At 39.7% G+C, this 16,958-nt stretch overlaps 1 protein-coding gene across 2 annotated transcripts in view; it reads right to left on the reverse strand.

The window, feature by feature from the left end:
• The window catches only part of DNM3 (dynamin 3), a 234,643-nt gene that overhangs the window by 77,948 nt on the left and 139,737 nt on the right, over positions 1 to 16,958 (reverse strand). For both annotated transcript variants that reach the window (XM_025043872.1, XM_025043873.1), the window contains one exon: positions 10,553 to 10,662. In XM_025043872.1, coding sequence (XP_024899640.1) covers positions 10,553 to 10,662 — 110 coding nt within the window. The remainder of the gene's footprint in view (positions 1 to 10,552; positions 10,663 to 16,958) is intronic.

Genomic DNA, 16,958 nt, shown 5'->3' on the forward strand with positions numbered 1-16,958 from the left:
GAGTCTAATCTGAAAACCAATGAGAGAAGAATTTAAAGTGATTGCTTCAAGCCACAGACATTTCGTCCCCGAGCAATTATGTTGGCTTTCATGAGAATTTATCTTAGCTGTGAAATCAATTGTCACAGACTTAGTTCACGAAAATATTACCAAATCATATTTGATTTCTGTCTTGGTGTGGTTGCTACATCAATTAAATCAAGTGGGCAGACAGTTTTGGTTCTTCAAACCATCTCTCCTCAGCCTTCAATTTGAGGACCCTGTTGCCTTTCCTCTCTGGTGTACCTAGAATTTCCTACCGATGCCATTTCACAATCGGAGAGAATCCCTCAGGGGAACGGTGCAGGCGTGATGCCTGGCCAACCACCGTAGTAAGCGGTGTCGCATCCATGTGATGACAAACGTCTTTGCAGTGCGAGGCTGGCACAAAGGAAGAGAGAGGACACAAAAGCAGCTCTCTGCTTCAGAGATGTGGACGTAACAGCTTTCCAGAGATAGTGTCCTTTCATTGACTGGCTAAACAGAGAAAGCACAGGGTCCATCCTTTCGGATTTACAGAGAGAAATAGACTTTACTGTCATACTGTGAACTTGCCACCAATGACTCTGTGAGAGGCCTCGGCTCTCTGTCTGACCCACGTGAGCTTAACAGTTCCAGCAGAAACAAGAAGGGCCCCAAACTTACCAACGGAAAACTCAAACGCTGGCTTCTGACTCTCCAGCACCCTAACTTTCAAAAGTTCTGTATGTGACAGAAAACCTGAGATTCGTTAAGACTTTACTGGCGCTCAAGAAGTGAAGATTTAGAAAGCTGGGTGAGGATACCTCCAAGACATTTTTGAACAACAGAAATAAGATGATGAGAATGAAATTGAGACAATTTACAATGAAACATCTACGCACTCTGTATTTTTTTCTTAAAGGACATCTTGGAATTCTGTTCTGTTCAAACAAAACTCATTTATACACTTTGTATATAACTGAAAATGCTCAGGTTCTTACTCTTTAAAAGAAAGATTTTTTATACTAACACTATTTCACTCCAAGAGTTTTCACTGAATATTTCCATTTTCAGCCTTCTCGGATCAGAGGCTGTCGGCTTCTAGAGCTTACTTGCAGAATGCTTTTTGTTGGCAATTGGCGTTATTTAAATCTTCTCCATGCGATGGAGCGGGGAAGTTTAACATCCAATTATGTATTCATTCCCTCATGTTATCGAGCTCCCCAGTCACCAGGCACGGTGTTAGGCCCTGGGGTAAAGTGGTCGAGAAGACACGCACGGCCTCTCGCTCATGGAAGGCAGTCGAGCAGTGGAGACGGAATATCCATGGCATGGTTCCATTTTAAATTAGTTTATTTCTCATGTGTTAAGACTAGAAAGAGGTACGGGGTGTTAAAATGTTGACTCAATGCATTCCGTTACTTAGACACATTGTTTAAGTGTCTCTCACAGCTGTGCCACTGACGCCTGACTAAGAGCAGTTTACTCGTGTGCGCCAAAGGACGAGACGTCAGACGCTCGTTGGTCCCATATCTAGCACAATGTATGTGTGTGTAAACACACACACAGACACGCGCATACACACATATGCGTGTGTGTGTGTATAGAGAGAGAGAGAGCGAGGAAGAGAGAGAGAAGGAGAGAGAGAGAAAAGGAAGAAGGGAGGGAGGGAGGGACGGAGGAGGGAGGAAGAGTGAGAGACAGACAGACAGAAAGGTAGGAGGAGAAAGTATGGGGAAAGCAAACCTTTATATCATCCCTGAAGTTACAGAGAGGGTACAATGAGCTGGAGAAGTCAATTGAGAGTGATAAAGAGATCTTCCTCTCAAACTGATTTCTTCCCTCCGCTGGGTACTGCTAGGTGGGGGCACTGCAAACACCCCTACGTGGAAATATGAGAAAACGTAGGATGCCACGTATTTCATCGCTCAGCTTGGACTGGAAGACCGGTTACTAAATGAACCTTCATTTGACAAAGAAGAATCTTCTTGAATCAGAGTACTCCAAAGAAGAACAATTCTTACTTAGTATTCTACAAGGCAAGAGAGCGTCTTAAACACTTTTGACAACAGTGGGGTGAAATGAACGGAAATAACTGTTCCAGGTGTCTTGTTTCTGTTCCAAATACAAGATTAATTGCACTGTATTCCTTACACGAAATTTCATTTCCTAGTACAAAACACTACATGTTTTTACTCTACTGAATTTCCAATAAATGTGAGCCTCTGCCACCCCTGTCCATGGAAGAGTGATCACTTTCCTCTGACACAGATTTGACACTCCACATCCTAGGGAGACACGACCTTCTGGACAAGGTGTTGCATACCTCCTTTTGCCCTGCATATTTGTTTAATTAAGCACTTTCCCAAATAACTTAAACTGGAAGCGTGTCTTAATATAGAAGCACAGCCGTAAAGGTATATAAATGGAAAACCTGACTCCAATTCCTTTCCAGCCAACAAGTGGAAAAATATACCACTCAACAATGAGAATAAAGAGCCATTCTTTTCAGAATGCCTAGAGAGCACACACTAGCTACAGTGCCGCATTATTTGACATTTATTGAGTGTCGGCAATGTGCTGGAGACTAAGTAGAGCAGTGAAATACCCTAAAATCCCTTTCTGTAAAAAGGAGGGAGGAAGTGAATTGGAACGCTTGGTAATGTTGATAAACCATATCCTGAACTGAAGCTGCACAGCAGCATCAAAGAAAGAATGCCTTATTTTAAAAGAAAACCCCGAGGGCTACTTAGAAAATACCACGTGGCAGCCCCACAACCCCCTGGACAGACACGGATCTCTGCTGGCTACCAGAGCTGGCATACCTTGGACCAAATGGGCCTTAACGTGACCTTGGAAGCGAAGGCCTGCCTGTGGAGGGCGCAGAATGGCACAGCGAGGCCGTCACGGAGACGGGCTTCTGCCAGCGCAAACGCGGCACTTCCAACAAAGCCACACGCGCGAAAACCTGGGGGACCTTTCACGCTTTGGTTCAGACCCTGCCACAGAGCAGTTTTGGAATCTTTTAACTTGGAGTTTCAGAAGGGTTTGGTGATGCAATGAATGTGAGAACAAAATACTGCAGCTGGTCAGCCCCACGGGTATCGGGGTGGGGATGCCTTCTGGGGAGGGCCCAGGACGGCTGGGGAGTGCTAACCTTCCCTGGGGTTCGCAGCCTAAGTCAGGCTAGGTGTGAAATTCACTCGTTCTGAGCCCTGAAGTCATTGCAACTAGTAACAATTCTTTCCATTTATAAAAATCTTAGCACTGAAGCACTGTTTAGAATGGCTCAAGAATCTGGTCACCAGACTCATAAAGATCACATTAATTCACCAAGACACTGAGGCTTTTTTAAAAAGGATGTTAAATGTATCCATTTCCACACACCTGATGATTGGGGACCACGGAGTAACTGTTTTAAACTTTATAGTGGAAAGTTGAAATAGCAACTGAATGACCTCTTAAGAATAGTGCCGTGAAACAAGTAGCAATGGCTAACAGTTTTCCAAGAACTGAATGTAGCAAGGGTACAGGTCAGTTCTATGTCAGGCTTTGCGAATGAGGCTAAAATTATTCCGTGGAAAATTGTAAGACCTGGCAGCAAAGTGAAATACCTACATAAAAGGTTTTTTTTTTTTTTTTTAAAAAAAAAAACCTCTTCATTGCTGCTCTTTTAGGAACAATTCCAAGTAAACTATTAGGTGGAATTTCTGGTCCATAGTTACTATCAAAACTATGCTGTCAATAAGAACCCTGGGTCAAGAGACACTGGACCTGGGTTCTGCTTCTGGCTCTGTCGTTAACTGACATGGGGAAGGCATTTAACTGTTACGGGTGCCACCTCCGTAACCTGTGAGGTGAGGAGGACAGACAAGATTATCTCTAAGGTCTCAAGAGAACCCTAAAAAGCCATGACACTTTAAATTGGTGCCAACCCTAATGTTCACACAGAAACTCTTAGCCCCAAGCCATGCAGCTCACGTGAAGCTGTGCATCTCACGTGTGTCTGCTAAACAGCTAAATAAATTGATCCAAAACACTGCAGGGATGAAAAATGCAAAGCAATAAAAGCATTTATAAAAACTCTTCTCAATTAACCAAGGATAAGTTCATCTAAAGGCAAGGAAAGAGAATACTTCTTTTCTTACAAGATCTCGTCTCAGAAGAAAAATAAAAAGGGAACATAACCTTGGAATCAATGTAAATGGTGAAAAGAACATCATTAACTATAGTTGGCAGAACTGTGCTAGGTATATGGGCCTTTGATAGATGCATGGTTTTCCTTTGATATAGAATATTAAAATGTTATAAACTTACACGGGTAAGTCCAGTTCAATAAACCCTATGAGGGAGAAAAAACAAGGAATGTTCACCTTACCTTTAAAGGTAGCTTCTTCTCATCCCAAAAGACTAGCGACAGATTAAGTAACACTTCCCACCTTTTTGCTTTGAGTAATACTATTCTCTCTTGGGGGTATTTCTATTTTCTCTCCATCAGTTCATGTGTCAGCCGCCTCCTATGATGCTAACTACTGCTTGTGGCTAAACCCTATGCTCCCTGCTACTCTAGCACTTCAGCGCTGACGCAGAATACACTATCACATCATCTGGTTAAATGTTCCCTTACACACTGTAACCCATGTTTCACGTATGGTAACCTCTCAATGAGACAATCTTTTCTACATTTTTTAAATCTCTTCGTTGATTTCCTAAATTTTCTGTATTAAGATGAGTGAAAAATGAATGTTGCATGAGACCTACTGGTGATTACAAATGACATGCAAAATAAGATCACATCTTGTATTTAAATTAGAGTATTGATACTGACTTGCAGGGCAGGTAATACAGGAACGCCTAATAAATATTTTAGAATGAATAACAGAATAAATAGATATTTATTGAGAAAATAAATGAGAGAACAGGAGAATAATAGCTGTTTTTCTCTAAATGGTTTGTGAAACATTCACGTTTGTAAACACAGAGAATCCCCAGGATGGCATTCGTGTTCATTTTTATCACAACCCTCACTTCTGGTGGGGAAGTCAGAAACATTTTGTGTTTCAACAACCCAGTGGTAATGAAAGGCCATTTCATTTCAACGAAAATGGCAGAATGCAAAATTTAAAACAACTTTCCTATGAGACATCCAGAATTGCTGAAAAACATTATTTTAAATCCTAGGCTCTCTCTGAAATATGAAAAATAATCTGAGAGAGAGAGAGAGAGAGAGAGAGAGAGAGAGAGAGAGCGCGAGCGCGTGCACGCGAGCGTACACATACACATGCAAGAGCGAAGAAATACATCTTTGTCACTTTTGCTACTGGATACTGTTAGCTTTCATAACCAAAAGGCTTGGATCGTAGTGGCTACAAAAAAAATAGAAAACGAAATCTTGGGATTTATGTGAGAGTCAGGGCTCTTCAAAGGCTACATCCTCAGAGAAAGGATGGATTGGGGAAAAAAAAAATCCTGTCAAAGGAAGGTGACAGGCAAGTTTGTTTTCGCCTGGTCACAGATGAAGAGGGTATGCGTGAACTGGAAGGTAGAGCTAGACAAATGACCCCAAACAAGGCACAGAGAGATATGTACAAGATAGAGAGTTAAACATAAAAGGACAGGATTACATGAGTTAGAACATGTCTAACAGGAATTCCAGAAGGAGAAATAAGAAAAAACAGAGGAAAGATAAAAGTCAAAGAGATAATGATATAGTTTTTCAGACTTTATGAAAATCATGAATCCTCAAGTTTAGAAAACAAAATAGATCCTGAGCAGGAAATAGAAAGTAAAACACACATATAAACACACCATATTGAAAATTCAGTATGCCAAAGACAAGAAGAGCTCTTGAATTCAACTAGTGAGGAAACTCAAATTATCTACGAATTAGACTGGCAGCTGACTTCTCAAAAGCAGAGCTGAAGCCAGGATATAGCGGAATAATGACTTCGAAGTATGAGATCAAAGAACTGTCAACCCAACAATTTAATATCCAACTAAAGTAGCATTCAAAAATGAGGACAGAATAAAATACCTTCAGGAAAACGAACACCAAACTGAGAGTTATAACCAGGTAGAGCCCACTAAAGAGATTTCGTTCTAAAGAGAGCACCTTGGAGTGTGAAGAATGAGCCAAAATTAAACAGTGGGATCCAAAAAGAAAAGTGAGCCAAGAAATTGACAAACATGCCGATAAATCTAAACAATCACTGTCTATGTGAACCAATTACAATATTGAGTAAAGTGGGGAAAAGTGAGGTGGCACTCGAAAACACTGAGTGACAACGACATGGAAATCAGGAGAGAGTTAGTGGCGTTGAAATGTTTTAAGGTCATTTTGGAAAGATAAACTTCGAGTCAAAAATTGTCAAGGAAAGTCTAAAAGAATAAAAATAAAGTATATAATTTCCAAGCCAAGGGAAAAAATGAACTAATTTGAATAAAAGAAAAAGAACTCAGGAAAGAAGGGGCAAAATAAGTATAAAAAGGCAGGGTAAACGGAAAGACTAAAATAAAATGTTCAAATAAATTTGATAAATCAGTAATATTACTACTAATAATAAATATAAATGGGCTACGCTCACCAGTTAAAAGAAAAAGATCTCACATTAAATTAAAATCAAACAAATCCAACTACATGCTAGAAGAAAAACACAATAAAAGTAAAGAACAATTGATGGCAAAAGGAACCAAAAAAGATAAACCAAGCAAATATCAACCGAAAGAAGGTAGTGTAGCTATAGCTACATTAAGATCAGACAAAATAAAATTTAAGGCAAAGAGCACTGTTAAAAATAACGGGAGTTGCCACAAAATTATTATTAAAAATGTCACCGGGAAGATACAATTCTAAACTTGTAAGAATCTAATAACATAGATTGACCTTTTTTTTTGGTCTGTTTTATTTACAGAGGCATTTTAAGAATATAGAGCAGTGCCTGGCACATAACAGCTGCCTAATACATACTTGCTGAGTGTCTGAATTAATCAAAATGAAAAAAGGTCACAATGATAGAGACTGGACAATACAATTAACAAGCATAATCTAATGAACCCTCCTGGAACCCTGCCCTCCCAAGTCAATACATTCTTCTCAAGCATACACGGAATATTTATGAAAACTTACCATGTGCATTCTCTGACCACAATACGATTAAGTTAGAAATCAATAACAACAACAAACAATAAAATTCCATGCATTATAGAATGTAAAATACACTTATAAACAACTCAAGGAAGAAATCATAATGAAGATTATGCAAACAGAAGATTGTAGGAAACAGAACTTAATGATAAGAAAAATATTACATCTTAAAATTTGTGGTAAGTAGCTAAAGATTACCTAGAGGGAAATCTAGGTTTATATGCATAAATAAGAAAGACAATAAAAATTGATGAGCTACACATTTAAATTAAGAAGTTGAAAAAAAGACCTATAAAGTAAACACAAAGAAAATACAAGAAAGGAAATAATAAAGAGAGCAGAAATTATCGAAATAAAAAAATAAAGGAACAAAAACGTCAAAAGCAGGTTTTTTGGAAATAGATAAAACTCTGGCAATAGTGATTGTGTTTTTTAAAAAAAGGTAAGGCTTACTATTAGCAATAAAAAGGGATCAAATTTCAGACATAGCAGAGATCTAAAAAATAGAACATTAAGAAATACCTGGTGATTGGATAAAGAAGATACGGTGTGTGTACACACACACACACACACACACACACACACACACACAACGGAATATTACTCAGCCATAAGAAAAGATGAAATACTGCCATTTGGGACAACATGGGTTCATCTCGAGATAATGATGCTGAGCGAAATGTCACATAGAAAAAGTTGGAAAACATGATTTCACTCATATGAGGGATATAAAACTGAAAGAAACATGACAAATGAACAGAGACTCATGGACATGGACGTTGGGTTAGTGGTTACCAGAGGGAGTCGGGGAGGGAAGAGGTAGATGGGGTAAAAGGGGTCAAAATTTGGTGATGGAAGGAAATCTAACTTTGGGTGGTCGACACACAATGGAATATATATGTGATATACTGTTGAATTGTACACTTAAAACATTTGATTTTATTAATTGCTGTCATCGCCGCAATAATTTTTAATAAAAAAATACTTGGCACTAATATATTCAAAAATAAACAAAAAGGACAATTTCCTAGAAAAAAATATAATTCGTCCAAACTATGGAAAAAATAGAAAACCTGAACAAATCTATAATTATTAAATACATTAAATCACTAGTTAAAAGTCTGCTCACCAGAGCCAGATGAGATCTACCAATCAATCAACAGTTCGTCTTTATTTTATACGAAATCTTCCAAAGAACAATAGGACTTATTCCCACTTCGGTAATGAAGATAAGAACACCTTGATATGAAAACCAGGCAGGGATGGTTCAATAGAGAGAGGACTTTTATGAGCCAAACTCATTTAAGAATGTAGGTGCAAAAGTCTAAAATACCAGCAAATGTAAGCCAGGAATGAATAACACATAATAATACATCATGACTCAACTGGGTTCAATCCCAGGAGATCAAGGATGGTTTAACATTAGAAGGTCTATTAATATATCTCGCCACATGAACAAATTAGAGAAGAAAATCATACAATCTTCTCTGTAGAGGCAGAAAAAGCACGTGATAAAATTCAACACCCACCCATGATTAAAATATAAACAATTTAGCAACAAGAAACATAAGTGGTCTTCTTTACCTGATATCAAGTACCTATCAGAACGTACTTCACTGTAACATTATGAAATAATTCTCCTTAAAATCAGAAACATGACAAGGACGCCCAAAAGTATTCGACATTGTACTAGGGTTCCCCGCCGGTACAAAAATAACGGAAAATAATTAAGCTTTCAGAGAAAAAGACAAAGGCAAACGTGCCTGCAGATGGGGGACATCCTCGCCCTCACGGAGGTCTCTGACAAGTGGCTGGGTTCCGTGCCAGCCGGCTGAGAACTCTAGGGTTCCAGAGGACCTGGGTTTTCAGGGGTCCAGACTTTCCCCATCTGTGTGTCTCTCGTTCTCTTTAAAATCCACAGTTGTGTTTCCTCTGGGAAGATGTCTACCACTGTCTGAGTCTTCACTGTGTACCAAAGCCTTTTAAGAACCTGAACGTCCAGGTGGGCCAAGGGCTCCGTTCAGTCCACCCCCCGCGTGGTGTCGGCCGCGCTGAGTGTGGGCCCCGTACAAAGCCACTCTTCTGCTCGCTCCAGGAACCCTCGCATTCTCTATCACTACCAGCGGGCTTTGTCCTTGTTCCCCGCAAGCTACTCTCGGATAATACTCAGTCTTTTTTTAAAAGTCCCATCTCAGTATTTGGTAGGGGAGTTGTATTTAATTTGCTTTCTTCTTGGTTCTTTAAGTGCCTTGCTCTTGTGGTTTTCCTGAGTATTTTTGTACAATGAGTCACTCTGAGCAACTGACTGGGAATGTAGGAAGAAGGCTTCTTCTGATATTTTGATTCGCTGTGTGATTGACCCTGGGCCAGTCACTAACCCTAATCAAGGAACTTCATTCATTGCTAAATAAAGATAACAGGCCTGAAAAGATGGGTTAAGATTAGACCCTGCCACCTAATGAATGTTAGTTTCTTCCTATAACATTTCCATTTGGGGAAGATCTCCTATTTTGTAGTTGCCTAGCTGTGGCCCTTTGACGCCTCTCTGTCCTGTCCTCTGTCACCTCTCCATTTGTTTATTTAACTTCACTGCTTAGTTCCAATGAAGAATCATGGCACTCTGTGATAATCAGCCCCAAATCAAGTTTTGATATTGTCAGTGACCAGCAGTAAAAAAAGAAAAGGGAAGGGAAGAAAAGGGGAGGGAAAGGGAGGGGAGGGGAGGGGAGAGAAAAGTCGAAGAAAAAGTGCTCTTAGACACAGAAGTCCTGATTCAGATTTAAGCTCTCCCATGTACTAATGTTGTGATCTTAAGACAGTCAACCTCTTCGAGTTACTTTTTCTAATTTATAAAATGGCAGCCACAAGACTCTATCTTTTTACCTCACAGGGCAATTGTTACGAAAATCAGACAATGAGCATGGATGGTGCTTTCAAAAACTATAAAGTACTATAGATTTGATTTCATATTAACTGGATAATTCTATTCACAGATGCAAGATTTAGTCATAACACATATGCGTAGGTCTTAAGTGATATCCATTCACACCAAACGTATATTATTAAAAATTATCACTGAGTAATTTGTAAGTATGTAAACTACAAATTCAGGGCAGGAAACACTTGAGAGTAATAAAACATAGCTTAAGAACGGAAGCACCGTGATTTGGATGCCCGCTGGAAAAGCATGGAATAAACTAATTCACACCTGAAGATCCCGTTTATTCTAACTTAATGTTTGAATTCATACCTATGATGGAAGCTAAAAATACAAGATACATGAAAGGAAAACTGATGAGTTGACGAATTTCAAGTTGGAGCCAAAGGAACTATTACAAATATGACCTTTGGATCATGTGGAAATTCAAGGGAGAGAGTCTAAAGACAGAAGCAGCTTCATTGTCTTACCTTTGTTCTGTATTGAAGAGCGCAAAGATGTGCTTGCTCGACATAAAGCCCTTCTCCACATCCCGAACTTTCAGGTTGTCCAAGGGGAGCATGTACTTCTTCTCTTTTTCCTATTTTTGAGAGAGAGAGAGAGAGAGAAGGCTTTAATCGAAGATCTTGAAGCATGCCAATGGCAACATATCATCTGAGCTGGCCAACACATGATTATAATATTGTGATACCATCACACACTTTGTTGATACCAGCTACCAAGGGACGAAAGTTGTCTGAGATAGGTGTCTCCGGTGATTCTCGACACGTGGGTGGGAGAGGGGAGGGGAGGGCAGAGGAAGGGAGGGCTCGGCGATGAAGGAAACATGGGGTCCTCTAGCCTTTCTTCCTCGCGTGGGTCCCCCTTAGATGCTTTTAAATGTTAGTTTGATATTAAGAATTTAGCCATCTGTTAATATTTAACAAACAATGTTCTGGTCCTAATTCAATGAGAAATGCCACATGGATTTCATTTCATATTTTATTTGCAGCCTAAGCAGTTTTGATAGCCAGTGCTGGCAGGGGGCTGGAAGCAGAAGGACCCCGGAATGACATGCCCCCTGCATATTATGATAAAGTACAGAAAATACTTTCTTCATTTGGGTCTAGAATAAAATGCAGGAGAAAAAAAATTATTCCATTAAACTCTTTAGCTCTTTGAGGGGAAAAAAGAAAAGAACCCATTAGAAGTAGACCGATCTTAACTATAACAAATTCTCTTTTAAAATGAACAATTCTTTAGGAAGAAAATGGACACTGGAGAGGGGAGGTCTGCAAATGGGACCAAACTGGTCTCAGTAAAGCATCCTGGACGCCAAAGAATTACTAGAAACATTTACTTTCATGGACTCGCCCAGGGGTGATATTATTATAGGTATAAACGCTTTACTTCAGAAACGCAGTCGAGATCTGTTCCTGGGGCGTTTGCGGCCCGTTCCGTGTGACTGTCCCCTCCATGGGCCCAGCCTCCATCTCTGGTGCTAGTCCTGAGAAAAAGCAGGATTAGACTCAGGAGGAGGGGAGCGTGGAGACTTAGCGGTGACTTTTACTAAACAGCTACTAACGCCTTTCCTTGGGGAGATTTGCACCGTGCAGGTATGTCCTACGGAAGCCTTTTGGTCCCTGCAGCTCCTGCAACACTGGCCTGAGATCTGCGGCTCAGCAGGACAGAGCAGCCCTCTGCTGTGCTCCCGAGCCAGCTGTGGGGCCTGCCGTCTGCGCGCCCCTTCGAGAGTTACCCAAGGGAGCACCACGGGCTTTGCTGCTTCTTACTCCTCAATTAATCAGAGAAAAACTGGGCAAAGCCCAATGAAATAGTGAGGCGGAGAGAAACAGATGACTAAAGAAGGAAGTTGAAGGAAGTCAGTCAGAGAACAAAATGGCTGTCTTGGCAGACGATGTCATCAAAGATTAAAAAAAAAAAATCATTAAAGAAACTAAATGGGGGTAAGAAAAGCCTAAGAATAAACATGAAAAAGCAAAGCACTGTAAAAAGATTCTAATATTTCTTGTACAAAAATTAATTATATATCAGCAAACACAAAAATAATCTAAATAGCAAAATACATAATTTAAGTAAATGACGCATCACAGTTGAGTCAACCTTATTTGAAACACTTGTCAGACGATTCCAGGACAGAATTCTAAGAGGCAAGATTGTAGATAGAATGAAAAGCTATTCAATACATAATCAAATGAAAATGCTTGAGACCCAGGGAAAAATTTTTTTGGACGTTTTTCAATGCCCTAAATTTAAGCAGCTGGATTTTTTTAATACACCATCCTATTCAACCTTTTGAAACGATGGGTTTGCCTTTTAATGGGAAATCTGCATTTCATTGTAAAGACGGAACACAATGTCCTTGGCGTGTGCTGTGCAGAAGGAGGCTCTCTTTGTACTGCATTCTTTAGCATATAGAAAAGACCAAAAATCCAGCAAGTGTATGTCAGCTATTAAACAATGGAGAAATACACACATATGCAGTCGGGCAAACATGAAAAATGTAGTTTCATTCCCAAAGTATTAAATGTCATTTCTCCAAGGTTTTTGAGGACATGTTGCTAAATTATTTCATAATCAAGAGTTTTTAAGACTGACAAAGAAAGAAGAAAAAGAAGACGCAGACTGATTTGTTTAATTAAAGTTGTAAGTCAAATTAAAGTTGTAAGTCAAATGGAGAATTAAATGAGAGAGCAATGAAACAGTATATCATGAATGTTTCTAAAATTCTTGCTGCTTTGGAGAAAGAATGAAGTTCCTTCCGCTAAAAGAACATTTTGCATATGAAATATCTAAAATAAACAAAAGGAATACAAGAGGATAAAGGCTAAACAGAATTATAATTACCAAAATACAGTGAGTCTTAACCCCAGCTTAATTGAGACCTTCGCTACATAAGTTTGTTAGTTTTATTAAACTGCCTAATAGTGCACTGAGTAGTATGGCAGCCACCAGCCATGGGTTGCAACTGAGCACTTGAAATGTGGCCTCACTGGGAGGTGCTCTAAATGTTAAAAACACGCCAGATTTCAAAGCCTTCGTATGAACAAAACGATGTAAACCATCTCATCCTCTTATACTGATTATATGTTGAAATGCTATTTTACTACCTTGCGGCAAACAAAGCTTTGCTAAACGTAACTTGTAGGTTGACGTTTGCCGTGTTGAAGTGGCTGCTGGGTCACCTAACGAGACGTGTGGGTTCACGTCGACTTTCCAGTGAGTGCTGGGCCCACGTATTTGCCAGCACATTCCGTCCCCTCATCTGTCCAAACGATTTTTCTCCTCTGACCTCCTGTTTCCGCCGTCAGGTATTTTTCACTCTCCCAGTCACCCACTCTTAAACCTCACCATCCTTCCTGACGCATCGCCTCCCGTCACCTCCTTCGTGACAGCAAGACCGTCGCGGTGTCTGAAGCATCTGTCCGAGCTCCCCTGCCTGCCGTTCCCACCCCGTTAATCTAGGTCCCTGGCACCTCACACGCACATGGTCACACATGGCCTCCTACCTGGATTCCTTGCCTTCTATTACTTCTCACGTCACTTTTCTAAAACTACTCTATAAAATTCATTATGGTCCTTCAAAGTTTTCATAATTCTCATTATTATGCAAGAAAATCCACGGAACTCCTTAATGTGGCGATGGAAAACACCTATAACTTGGTCCTATCCTGATTTGTCACTATCTCCTTTACCCTTCCATAAGATATCTTCATATTCCAAGCAAATACCTCTTCGCCGACAGTCCTTTCCCGATTTGAAATACCCTTTCGACTTCTCTCTACCTCACCAGTTTATTATTTAGAGTCTAGTTCAAGCTCTACCTTCTGATAGTTTTCCCAAGTTCGTCACTGTCTCTCTGTCACTCCCCCATCTCTCTCATTTCGTACAATAGGTATTGTTTATTCTATTCATTTTGAATTGCACTTTAAGAGACACCTTCATCTTACAAATGCATTACATTAAAAATTTTGTGAAAACTTTCTTTAGCTGGAGCTCAGAATGCCCAGTCGATTCTATCGTTCAAGTAAGACGCATTAGCAAAGAAAAATAAAAAGGTAGAAAACGTTTTCGCAACGTATGTAAATAAAGAAGAAATAAAATTTGATATTTTAAGTATTTTATATTGAATAGACATTTTGGAGGAAGCACTTGTAAAATTCCAAAGAAAGATTTTTTAAAAATTTTTTTTTCGGTTTTATTGAGAAATAATTGACGTCCATCACTGTATAAGTTTAGGGCGTACAGCGTGATGCTTTAATTTACATGTACTGTGAAATGGTTACCGCAATAGGTTCAACTATCTTCCCATATAGTTACAATAAAAGGAAAAGAAAGGAAAAAAAGGACAAGGGAAAAAAATTTCTTTGTGATGAGAACTCCTAGAATCTGTTCTCTTAACAACTGTCCTACGTATCACACAGGGGCATCAGAGCCATCTGTGGTACCTTACGTCCCCAGTACTCACTTATCTCATTACTGGACGTTTGTAGCTTCTGACGAGCTTCCTCTAACTCCACCTCTTTCTAATCTCTGCCTCTGGTAACCACAAGTCTGAGCTCATTCTCATGAAGTTGTTGTTTTTTAAGATTCCACATGTAAATGCAATTATACAGTATTAGTCTTTCTCTGTCTGACTATTTCACTTAGCATAATGCCTTCAGGGTCCAGCCATGTTGCTGCACGTGGTTTTTTACAGATGAATAATAGTCCCTTGTGTGCGTGTGTGTGTGTGGATCACAACTTCTTTATTTATCCATCAATGAACACAGGTTGTTTCCATGTCTTGGCTATTGTAAATAATGCTTCTATGAACATGGGGATGCAGTTATCTTTTGAGGTCGTGTTTTCGCAACCTTTGGGTATATAGCAGTTCCCGCTTACTGGTGGGGGACACATTCTAAGCCCTCCAGCGGATGCCTGAAACTGCAGAGTACCGAACCCTATACATACTATGTTTTTCCCTATAGGTACATACCTATGATAAAGTATAATTTATAAATTAGGCACAGTAAGAGATTAACAACGACTAACAATAAAACTGAACAATTGTAACAATATACTCTAACAAAAGTTGTGTAAATGTCTCTCTCAAAGTCTCTTATTGTACTGTACTCACCCTTCTTCTCCTGATGATGTGAGATAAGATGCCAACATGACTAGATGAAGGGAGGTGAGTGACGTGAGCCTTGAGACGCAGCGTCAGGCATTACTATACGGCAGACTGTGATGCCACGACAGTCTGACAAGCAAGATGGCTGCTCGGTGACTGACCGGCGGGAGCCGGACAAAGGATGAGTCACATCCAGGCAGGACGGAGGGAGATGGCGCGAGATTTCCTCACTACTACTACTACTACTACTTGGAACAACGCACAATTTAAAACTAATAAATTGTTTATTTCTGGAATGTTCTATTTAATATTTTTGGACCACAGTTGACCTTGGGTAACTACAACTACAGAAAGTGAAGCCACAGATAAGTGGGGACTACTATACTCCCAGACGTGGAATCACTAGATCTATTTTTAATTTTTTGAGGATCCTCTATACTGTGTGAGAAATGATTTTTGGGGAGAGATTCAGAAAAGAAATTCTATGTATTTTCAAAAGCTTCAGAAACTGATGTCACTGATTCAACATTATTCTTTTCTCCACTTTTAGACGCAGTACCTCTCCTTTCTTCAATACGAGACAGCTATCAGCACCGTTTACATGGGAGGCACCTAGGAAGACAAGGATTCTTTGTTCAAAGAGAGAGGAAGGCAAGACAGTGCTCTTTCTTTGCAATAACTTGGCGAGAATTCGAAGAAAGAAAAATGGGACAGGCGAAAAGGGTGCTTCTAATGTGTGAAACAGTGTGGTCTGAGGCGGAGATGGCTGAACGAGGAGTGTGAAAGGCAGAGAAATCAAGGTGAAGCGGGGCGGGAATCATGGGGTGGCCACAGTATGTGTTCATCAGCCTTGAAAGAAAACAAAAGGATCAATGAGGGGCAGATGTCAGGTTAGCAAGTGCCCAGTGATGGCCCCTGGCTGGCAGGGCACCGCTGATAGAGCTTGGGTGCTGGAAGGAGCTACCGTGGATATGAAGAGAGGTATTACATTGCTTCTACCTAGAAGGAATGCCTTCTTCTCTGCAAGAAGGCAAGTATTAGCGGCCTTGAAATTTATGCCAAGTGCCACTTCCTCCATGAAGCCTACTCTGATTACGACACATCATAGACCTCTTCTGTAGCTCTCAACTTTTCCATAATTTTTGTCCGAGGCTATGTAAGATGAGATTTCTCGTTTATATACAGCTTGCTTCTTCAAGTAGATTGACAGCTTCTTGGGGACAAGGATTGTGTTATAATTCTTTTGTGTTCACACTTAACAGTCATTACACTGCTGCACATGCAGAATTTGTTTTAAAACATTTGCTTCTTGATGATGCATCACAAAACAAATTCCAGCATGATGAAATTTTACCATAATGTTATACCTATATTATTTTGCTATGGTGTCTACCTATACTATTATATTAAAAACTATCTAGCCAGATGCGATATAAAAACTTATTTTCAGTGCCTCAAAGATTGATTTTGAATAAATTTAAAGGTTTCTGCTTAGTATTGTATAGTTTGTTGGATGAAGTTTTACCAACCTAGACCAATATACTTGATTTGATTAATACAAACCACATGGCTTAAACATATAAATATACTGTAACAATTCGATATACTTCAAAACAATATAAAAACCAAAACCAGCAGACATACTACTCTTAAGAGACAAGAATTGATCTAAAGTTTTTAAAAACGGTAGAGCATAAAAAGATTAGATTAGAAGAGAATAAAGAACAATATATGAAAAACTTAGTAATGGCACCAAATATACT

Source organism: Pteropus alecto, unplaced genomic scaffold (assembly GCF_000325575.1).
Source record: "Pteropus alecto unplaced genomic scaffold, ASM32557v1 scaffold101, whole genome shotgun sequence".
NCBI classification, from domain to species: domain Eukaryota; kingdom Metazoa; phylum Chordata; class Mammalia; order Chiroptera; family Pteropodidae; genus Pteropus; species Pteropus alecto.